Raw genomic sequence first — 11,209 nt, 5'->3', positions numbered from 1 at the left:
ACTATATATATGTTTGTGTGTATATAGGAAAGATAATTGATTCAACTTAATCTTTAATTTATGTTATTTTTATCATCATACTTATAATGACATTTTGGCATCTTAGAAAATTGGGACCATTTTCCAAAAACTCATGATTAATCAATAAATGGTAAGCTTATAGCTACATCGATAATATTTATCAACCTGCCAAGTCTTTTCACCAACCATCCATTTGTCATTCTCAATAAAAGTTTCCTTTTATAAGCAACCTTAAGTCCAAGGATTGATCAAAGTTGACATAATCCTAAAATAAATAAATAAACAAAACTTTGACATTGACCAATGAGGTCTACTTTAGTAGTAGCTTAATGTTACTTCAGATTAATTTGCACTTTAGTAAAAAAAATATCCAAATTAAGTTCTTCACACATGTTAATTTTTCTATCAGATTAAATTTTTAACAAATTGACCCACAATTATGCAATTTTCAAATGGACAACAAAAAACGGAAATTAACTACTGCCCAATAAGAAACCAAATAAAAAAATATATATCCTTCCTTTTTAGGATTAATATCATTTTCAAAATATTCAAATAATCTACAATAATAAAGCTCTCGAAAACCATTACAAATAATACACAAAATCAATGCAAACAATTAATAAACAAAATATTTAACTATAAGCAAAAACAAAGCATAAATCATTAAAATTGATGATAGAACCAAGTGAAAGTTTCTCCTCTTTCATTATAAGTTTGCCATATGAATTTTCCCCCCACTCTAATCCTGGCAAATAAAAGATTAGCTTGATTACTAAATCAGGAGTCGGTTCACCGCGGGTATCATCACCGCCACAGCAAAAATATGAAACGCATGGGAGAGTGATCGGTGCGTACCCAAGTTTTCAGATACATGCCGATGGTGAGATGGGCGGTGACGGGACCGCCGTCTCCGACGCCGTAGCCGTGGACGGTGGGCATGCGGGGGAGCTCGTCGACGAACATCTCGAGCTTTGCTGGGCTCACGAGGGGCCCATTTCGATAATTGGCTCCTCTTGCATAAGAGGAGAAGGAGAGGAGTGAAAGTAGAAGGAAGAGGAGTGATCTTATCACAACCATGACGAGATGTAGTTAGCTGCTTAAACTTTGAGAGAGAGAGAGGGAGAGAGAGAGAGAGAAGAGGAAAGAGGAATGAAGACAGAGAGGGGCGAGAAGGACAAAGTAGAGGGATTGGTGCCTTTGGGTGATTGTTTCTTGTTGTCATATGGAGTATATATTTTGTGTACAAATGGATGTGTTGACACGCTAGAAAGCTAACTTTTAGCATTAACTTTTGAATATTATATATGAAATGTAGCTAATTAAGGATGGTTACTTATATACCTTTTGTACTCTAATGGGTTAGCCGTTTGTAGTGTAAAATTCTTGGTACGTAACCCCGAATCTTAAGTTTCCAAAGTAGGGGTGCATTAGTTTTCTTGAAAATTGAGATGTAGAAAGATTAACGGTTTTTCTTAAATACCATTTTAAAAATGGATTTGGATCCTCTCCACTACAAAAAAGTAGTGGAGAGACCACTACTTTTAATCTCAAGCATTGATTATTTAGTAGGCGGTTATGATACAATCTAAATCTAACACTTACCATACCCCCGTGTATTGCACTCATTCTTAATTTGCACTAAAAAAAATCATAACCATCAACGAGATAATCAATGATTGTGATTATGTAGTGGTCCCTCCACTATTTTTTTTGTAGTGGAGAGGATCCGAATCCTTTAAAAATAGGGTCATTTTACAAAGCCGAATTTCATTTTCAATTTCTACGTAAACCGTCTCTAAGATGGGTTTCTATTATAATCAATCACCCCCAGTCAAAATTTCAACTGAAAACTCAAATATCCTTTTAAAAATTATATTCAACACACGGGGCTCACTTTCTTAATGTTTAGGTCCAATAAAAATACAAGTCACGTACCTTAGATATATATTTTTAAGGTTATTTTCGGGTTCTAGTGAAGGTTTGGATAGGAGGTAGTTGATTCAAACGAAAATTCACTTTAACGATGAGTTATGCATAAATTAAAAGTAAAAAGCGGTTTCTATAAAATGACCCTATTTTAAGGTCGTTTTTTGGGGTTTTGGGTGGTGGGGAGGACCCAAAAATTAATGTGCGAATTGAGACTTTCTGATCCTTCCTTCTCTTGGGGCTAGAGAGGATTTACATTGACGATCTATAATTCACAAAGCAGAGGGGTTCATCTGGCCACTCACTCTAATCCCTTCTCTCGGGGCGATGCTGCTACTTAAGACGGAGAGGCTTGTGCCGAAAGCGAGGCGACGAACGTGAGCTTGGAACAACCTCGTTACATTCTAACTCCAAAAGGTCCTTTCATCGTAGATTATTACTTCCATCTATAATATATCTCAATCAGTGGCGAGCTATAATTCATAATATAATCGGTGTTACAATACATATTAAAAGACCATATTACTAAATTTTCTTGCACATTCAATATAATAAAAAAAAACTTTAATGAAAAACATAAGATATTTAACTAAATACGATTACAATTGATCTCTATATATCTTCACGTTTAGAAATTATTGCTTAATTGCCTCATTCAGAATAGCACTAAATACATCATTTTCAATGTAGACTTATGTCTTTTATTTAAAATATAATTGATGATAGTTGTTGGTTCATTGGGCCACTTACGTTAATGGGTTGTAGGATCCCTTTATTTTCAGGTTTGGCCCATTAAGAATTAAATAGTCCCTACTCACTACTAAAATGATTTGGAACGTGTCATTTTACTTCAGAAAAGTTACATAGCTTTGAAATTGTATAAGAGAATGGTGATTATGAGTTATCAAGAGATAGGTAGGTGAAACCCGTAACTTTTGATGTGACTAACAATGTAGGCCTCGTCGTATGGCTAGCTCTTAGTAGCTCATTTAGCAAAGTGAGTCGTCACTTCGTGCCCATTATTCCCACTGTATAATTTAGGATCCCTAATCTCAGTTGACTTGAGCATCAGTGGGACTGGTCGATCTCCGTCATGCCACCGTCCGTCGACTGACACGTTTCTGTACACAGGCCCACCAAATATCTTTTTTATGTGACAAGGAGGACGATATCCTGGTTCCAGTAGCACATCTCGTTTCCAGCTCAACAAAATCTCATAGAGACTATGCTAAAATTTAAATCTGGGTGAATTTCACGAAGCCGTAATGTTTGTCATTTAAGGCCCCAAACATTTGGGGCATCTACACAACCCTCATAATTTTTGATGTTGTTTTTTTAAACTTACTCCCAATCAGTTTATTGTCCTGTTTTTTTTTTTTCAACACACCTCTCTGACTTTCAACATTATTATTTCCAGATATTCCCTAAAATTTTTAACATTAGGGTATGTAGAAAGAGTATAAACATTACGGAGGTTTCGTGGACGGCTTAAAACTTGGGTAGGTCAAGTGCAATTTCCAAAATTATTTAATTACCGCAGAATGGATCGGAGTTTAGGGGTGTTTTGTGATCTTTACGTTTTAAGTTTATAAGGAGGATCGTAAGTTGTAGACACGGCGATCATTTTCCAAAATACTAGACATAAAGGGAAAAGAAATTCACGCAACTCCAGTTGCAAGTTCAATAATAATACGACGTGTCTCTGACTGAAACAGCGAAACTAGAAACACGCGTTGGGACATACATCGGCTAAGGGGGTGTTTGGTTACATTTCTATAAATTATAGGAAATGTTTTCCACCCAAAATATGATTTCCTTGTATTTCTTAAAAAAAATTATTAGAAAAGTTTTAAGAAGTTAAAAAGTACAAATTTTCTTGTTTTTTTGTATTTTGATTGTTTGATTCAAAACAAGAAAATGACTCATAACTTTTGGGAAAATAACAACATTTCCTATAATTTATAGAAATGTAAACAAACACTCCCAACTTTATAGAAAAGTGTCAATGAGTTTTATTATTTAAATAATGAATGCATCAGATTTCCAGCTGATTTCCGTCCATTTTAGAAGGAAATCGATTTTTATAAAATTTGGTACTTTTCTGTACTTTACATAAAACATTTCTGTAAATTTTTTTTGAACCAAACGCAGTTTACAAAAATCTATAGAAAATATTTAATTACAGAAATGCCATGCGTCAGAACTTTTGAGAAAACATTTCTGTCTTGTCTTAATATTAAATTAGGGGTGGGTGGAATTCTTGGTAGAGAATAGAGATGGGTGCTGTGGAAATTATTAAAGGGAACAAAGAAAGGGCAATGAATAGAAATAACGCTCGATCAAAATCTAACTGAAACTAACATCTCAGATTGACTTGTTTATTATTGTTTCTCATTACTAGAATAAATAGAGTACTAAGCACTTTAAGTATTGCTAGATTATGTAGTTATTATATGTGATACGTGTGACCAGTGGGGCCACACACCCACATGACGTTCTCAAATCTCTTCGCGTGAAGAGATAGCAAACCACATGAATAGAGTTCACGAGCCCGAGCCCACAAAGCCGCGTGACCGGATGAAGCTATATATATTCCTAGGGCTTGAAAAAATAAAGTTAGCAAGGCTTCGTGCAAAAGGGATTTTCGTACGGAGCAAAGAGGCGGCTGTGCAAAACAGGGGGAGAATAGGTCGGCGTGCAAGGGCTTCGTACAGAGGGAAAAACATAGATTTTTGGCTGTACTTGGTGAAGAAAAACAGCGGCCTTTTGAGAGGGATTTTGGCATCCCCTTTGTGAGAGATTTGAGAGTTTGTGTGAGGGTTTTATTTGTGAGATTCTTGTGTAAACCCTATTTGTATTCTCTCTCTCTATTAGTAGATCTCCCCCCCCCTCCTTGCCCCGTGGACGTAGGCAATTTGCCGAACCACGTAAAATTGGTTGTATCGCTATTTGTGTGATTTGTAATAGCTTTTAGGTTCCCTCGACAGGTCAGTCCTAGAACTGATAAGAGGAAGAGCTGATATCTCACTTGGTTGAGATATTTTACTTCAGATTCTTGTTTTCTTGGTGAGACAGGAATTCTTATTGCGACCTGACTCTCTTGTTGTGCTGCCGAAGTGCTGTCGAAATTTTCGCTGCGCGCAACAAGTGGTATCAGAGCCCAGATTTCAAATCTAGGGTTTTGGAGTTTGGTGGAGGAAGATTCTTGTATGAAGCTTGGTTCTTAGAGTTATAGGCTTCGGTGAAGATAGCATTAGGAGTTGCCATTGGAGATTTCGCTTTCCTCGTGTGGACATGAGATCTATTTGGAATCCGATCTAGGGTTCAATTGGGTGGTTCCTAATTTCTATCAAATTCGTTCTTTCTCTACAATTTGGAGTTAGTTTGTAATAGGAGAAGAAGGTGAAAGCAGCAAGTCGATAGCGAGTACAATACAAGTTGGTTTTCAGAACACTAAGATTAGTGTGGTGAAGTATGACGGCAAAATCAACTTTGGTTTGTGGATGAGCGACGTACAGGATGCGCTCAATGCTCAGAATTTAGAGGAGACCATCATGGTCCACGAGAAGTCACCTAAATATGATGAGGTGATATGAGAGAAGATGAATAGGAACACGTGTGGGATGATCAGGTCCTGTTTGGAACAAGAACTGAAATATGATGTGATTGGGGTGACGTCTGCAATGGAGATGTGGGAAATTCTCAACAACAAGTATCTCACGAAGAGTGTTGAGAACATGTTGCACTTGCTGCGAAGACTCTTCAGATTTCAGATGTCCAGAGGCACCTCACTAGCGGCGTATGTGAACAACTATACTAAGTTATTGTCGGACTTGGCAAATGTTGATGAGGATATTTTGGATGAGTACAAGGCTATTATTTTGTTGGGCTCTTTACCGGATGAGGAGTATGATACCTTCGTGCTCACTTTGTTAAACGGGAGATCTTCTATCAGCTATAATGAAGTGACTAACGTTTTGACGAACTACGATTTGAGGAGGAAGGATAAGGAGACTTTCCGCGCTAGTACTTTAGGAGAGGCCTTGTCGACGAGAGGTAGAAACCCATATCCGAAAGGTGGTAATAGAGGGAGGTCAAAGTCAAGAAGCCACCACCAATTAGCAAAGAACCAATGTGTATTCTGCAAGGAGCAGGGACATTGGAGGAGAGACTGCCCGAAGCTCAAGGAGAAGGAGAATAGCAAGAAAAAGGGCCCGAAGGCCAATGAGGTGAATATTACAAAAGGCGATGATTTCGATGATTCAATCTTTTCTCTACTGATTACTCCGGAAGTGAACCACTTGGATGCATCAGATTGGATGCTTGATTCCGACGCTACTTATCATGTGACCCCTAGGCGAGATTGGTTTGCATCGTTTGAGAGAATCGATGGGGGTGTTGTTGTTATGGGAAATGATCAATCCTGTGGTATTTATGGGATAGGTACCATGCGGATTCAGATGCACGATGGAGTAGTTCGTGAATTAAAGGAGGTGAGATTTGTTCCTCAGCTGAAGAATAATCTTATCTCAGTTGGAGTTTTGGAGGCGAAGAGATTCAAGGTGACATTTGAGGACGCTGTAGCAAAGGTTACTAAGGAATCTTTAGTGGTGATGAAGGGAGTCCGTAGTCGGAACTTGTATTATCTGAAGGGGAGTACCGAGATTAGCCAGGTTGCTTCGGCTATTTCAGAGGCGGACATGAGCAGACTTTGGCATTACAGGTTAGGGCACACAGACGAGAAGTCACTGCAGGCGCTGTGCAAGCTGGGGCTATTGAAGGGAGCCAAGAGTGGTAAAGTGGAGTTCTGTGAGCACTGTGTACTTGGCAAAAAGACGAAGGTGAAGTTTGGGACTGCTATTCATAGGACGAGGGGCATCCTGGACTACGTGCACACAGACGTTTGGGGTCCCACCAAGACTGCATCACTTGGTGGTCGACATTGGTTCATCACGTTCGTTGATGACTATTCTAGGCGATGTTGGGTGTACACCATGACGAAGAAGAGTGAAGTCCTAGATATATTCGTGGAGTGGAAGAAGAGATTACAACTACAGACTGGGAGAAAGATCAATACGTTACGATCCGACAACGATGGTGAATATACTTCAGACCCCTTTTTGCAGCTATGTCGAGACGAGGGTATAGAGAGGCACTTCACGGTTAGTCATACACCGCAGCAAAATGGGGTGGCAGAGAGGTTGAATCGGTCTTTACTGGAGAAGATTCGATGCTTATTAGCGCAGAGTGGTTTGGAGAAGATCTTTTGGGCTGAGGCACTTACATATGCGAGCCACCTCATTAATAGGCTGCCTTCATCTGCGATTGAAGGGAAGACCCCTATGGAGATGTGGTCGGGAAAGCCAGCACACGATTATGACCAGCTCAAGGTATTTAGGTGCCCTGCATATTATCATGTTAGAACTGATAAATTAGAACCTTGAGCTAGGAAGGCCATATTTGTAGGATTCAAGCGTGGTGTCAAGGGATACAAGCTTTGGGATCCAGTTGATAAGAAGATTGTGTTGAGTAGGGACATCACGTTTGATGAGGCTTCTATCTTGAAGCTTCCCAGCTCTCATCAGGTGGAGAGCGACCCGACGGAGGAGATATCGCATGTGGTGGAGATCGATACAGCTCCACAGTATCCAGATGGTGCAGTATCCATTAGAGTGCCGACTGAGGTGATGCCAGGCGAGCACGACGGTGACACGGAGGATACGGGTACTGATATGCAGGATCAGGGACCGACGGCTCAGGTTCAGGATTCTATTACGGTTCGGAGACAGAGGAGAGACATACGAATGCCAACACGGTATGCCGATACAGTTGCGTATGCACTTCCAGTGGAGAGTATCGATGAGATGGTGCCTACTACATTCAGAGAGGCTGAACAGAGTTCGGAGGCTGATTTGTGACAGGTGGTTATGCAGGAGGAGATGGAGTCTCTTCATAAGAACGATACGTGGGAGCTTGTTAAGCTTCCAAAGGGGCGGAAGGTAATTGGTTGCAAGTGGGTATACACCAAGAAGGAGGGCATTGAGGGCACTCCATTGAGATTCAAAGCTAGGTTAGTTATAAAGGGATATGCATAGGAGGAAGGTATTGACTATAATAAGGTTTTCTCTCCGGTGGTGAAGCACTCTTCGATTCAGATTTTGCTAGCTTTGGTGGCACAGTATGGTTTGGAGTTAGATCAGTTGGATGTGAAGACGACATTTCTTGATGGTGATCTTGATGAAGAAATATATATGACTCAGCCATTGGGATTCCGAGCTGCAGGGAAGGAAAAATTAGTTTGCAGGTTGAAGAAATCGCTATACGGTTTGAAGCAGTCTCCTCGACAGTGGTATAGGCTATTCGATGGTTTTATGATTGGTTATTCGTACACTCGGAGCCAGTTTGATCCTTGCGTATATTTTCGCAAGTTAAAAGGAGGTGCGTACATCTATTTGTTACTTTATGTCGATGACATGTTGGTTGCCTCTACTTCCAGGTCGGCTATAGATGAGTTGAAAGTTCAGCTTTCAAATGAGTTTGAGATGAAGGACTTGGGCGAGGCGAAGCGCATTCTAGGGATGGAGATCGGCATAGACAAGAAGAAGGGCAGAATTTGTTTGACACAGGTGGCTTATTTGAAGAAGATTCTACAGCGATTCCATATTAGCATGGATACGAAGCCAGTTGGTGTACCTTTGGGAGCCCATTTGAAGCTTTTAGCTGGTCTTTCACCAAAGTCAGTTGAATATCGAGAGTTGATGTCGAAGACTCCATATGCGAGCGCGGTTGGGAGCTTAATGTATGCGATGGTATGTACGTGACCAGATTTGTCACAGGCAGTAAGCATGGTATCGAGATACATGCACGATCCAGGAGTGGGTCATTGGGACGCTGTGAAATGGATTTTGAGGTACATTCGAGGTACGCTCAATGTTTGTTTAGTTTATAAGCGGGACACTACAGGTGGGCAGCTATGCATTGGTTATGTTGATTCGGATTATGCCGGGGATTTGGATAAGCGCCGGTCTACTATGGGGTATGTATTCACTTTAACCCGTGCACCGGTGTGTTGGAGATACACCTTACAGTCTACGGTAGCTTTGTCTATGACGGAGGTAAAGTATATGACAGTTACTGAGGCTGTGAAGGAGGCTATTTGGCTTCGATGACTTTTGGAGGAACTTGGTATATCGCAGAAGTCCGTCACTATTCATTGTGATAGCATGAGTGCTATCTATTTGGTGAAGAATCAGGTTTTTTATACGAGGACGAAGCACATTGACGTTCGTTATCACTTCGTTCGGGATGTTCTTGAAGATGGTGATGTGGAGATTGTGAAAGTTCACACAAAGGATAATCCGGCGGATATGCTCACTAAGGTGGTTCCGAGCAACAAGTTTAATCATTATCGAAACTTGTTACACATTCGTAATTGTTGAGGCCGTTGGCGGCCATTTGGGTGAACTACGTAAGGCTTGATTCCTTGGGCAAGAGGATACGTAGGCAGTCTTAAGATGCAGCCGGTTTGGATTAGTTGATTTTGATGGGGGTGAGATTGTTTGGACTCTCGTTCAGGTTCTCGACTTGTTGTGGATTGATTCCGTTATCGTGGATTTACTTCACGGCGTACTGGTCACAATAAGTGGGACATGTGGTTGCTTTGGTGTCGGCTCAGTTTTTCGAAAAACTTCACTGAGGTGGAGAATTGTGATACGTGTGACCAGTGGGGCCACACACCCACTTGACGTTCTCAAATCTCTTCACGTGAAGAGATAGCAAACCGCATGAAGAGAGTTCATGAGCCCGAGCCCACAAAGCCGCGTGACCGGATGAAGCTATATATATTCCTAGGGCTTGAAAAAATAAAGTTAGCAAGGCTTCGTGCAAAAGGGATTTTCGTACAGCTATATATATTCCTAGGGCTTGAAAAAATAAAGTTAGCAAGGCTTCGTGCAAAAGGGATTTTCGTACAGAGCAAAGAGGCGGTTGTGCAAAACAGGGGGAGAATAGGTCGGCGTGCAAGGGCTTCGTACAGAGGGGAAAACATAGATTTTCGGCTGTACTTGGTGAAGAAAAACAGCAGCCTTTTGAGAGGGATTTTGGCATCCCCTTTGTGAGAGATTTGAGAGTTTGTGTGAGGGTTTTATTTGTGAGATTCTTATGTAAACCCTATTTATATTCTCTCTCTCTCTCTCTCTCTATTAGTAGATCCCCCCTCCTTGCCCCGTGGACGTAGGCAATTTGCCGAACCATGTAAAATTGGTTGTATCGCTATTTGTGTGATTTGTAATAGATTTTAGGTTCCCTCGACAGGTCAGTCCTAGAACTGATGAGAGGAAGAGCTGATATCTCACTTGGTTGAGATATTTTGCTTCAGATTCTTGTTTCCTTGGTGAGACAGGAATTCTTATTGCGACCTGACTCTCTTGTTGTGCTGCCGAAGTGCTGCCGAAATTTCCGCTGCGCGCAACATTATAGACTCTAATAATAGTTTACTCTTTTAAGGGTTAGTGGTGGACTACGATTGAGAAAAATCATTCAATCTTAAAGAGCAAGAAAAGGTTAACCCCAAGGTTCAAAGCACCCTTATCTATTTAAATTAAATGGGATTACTTTGTAAGTTGGTGACCCACGTTTGTCTTATGGAAACTGGGAAGAACTGATCTTTGAAACAAGAGGCACAACTTCTAATTGTTTGCTTCACACTTTCCATATTATGCCATTATATGTGATACTTACTGTTGAATAGCAAATTCCTAATATGTTTTCTAATTTACTTTGGTAACAGATTATTGGGATTATTAATATGTTTTGGTAACAAGTTATTGGGATTCATAATCTGTTTTGGTAACATGATTCCAAATCTATTTTGGTAACAAGTTATTAGGATTCCTAATCTGTTTTGATTTTGGTTTTAGAATTTCTAGTATGCTTTTGGTTTTAGGATTTCTATATATATAGGAACACGTTTTAGGTTTGGGTTTTAGAATTTCTAGTATGCTTTTGGTTTTAGGATTTCTATATATATAGGAACACGTTTTAGGTTTGTGGAGCAGAAAATTAGGGATATTTGGAGCACAGAAAAGAGATATTTTCTGAGCTATTGGTTAGGGTTTTGTTTGGAGAGAATTAGAGATTTATTGGTGAGATTAATTGGTGAGTTTGAGTGATTTGTAATCTCAGTTTGTACTCTTCTTCTCTATTAGTAAAAATCCTATCCCCTTCTTGCCCCATGGACGTAGGCAACTTGTCGAATCAC

At 40.1% G+C, this 11,209-nt stretch overlaps 1 protein-coding gene across 1 annotated transcript in view; it reads right to left on the bottom strand.

The window, feature by feature from the left end:
* The window catches only part of LOC109829122 (multicopper oxidase LPR2-like), a 6,521-nt gene extending 5,315 nt beyond the window's left edge, over nucleotides 1-1,206 (bottom strand). The window contains exon 1 of the mRNA XM_020396228.1: nucleotides 880-1,206. Within this exon, the coding sequence (XP_020251817.1) occupies nucleotides 880-1,101 (222 nt within the window). The 5' untranslated portion in view covers nucleotides 1,102-1,206. The remainder of the gene's footprint in view (nucleotides 1-879) is intronic.

Source organism: Asparagus officinalis, chromosome 1 (assembly GCF_001876935.1).
Source record: "Asparagus officinalis chromosome 1, Aspof.V1, whole genome shotgun sequence".
Lineage (NCBI taxonomy): Eukaryota > Viridiplantae > Streptophyta > Magnoliopsida > Asparagales > Asparagaceae > Asparagus > Asparagus officinalis.
The sequence above is the reverse complement of the archived record's forward strand: the minus strand, read 5'-3'. Positions and strand labels throughout refer to the sequence as shown.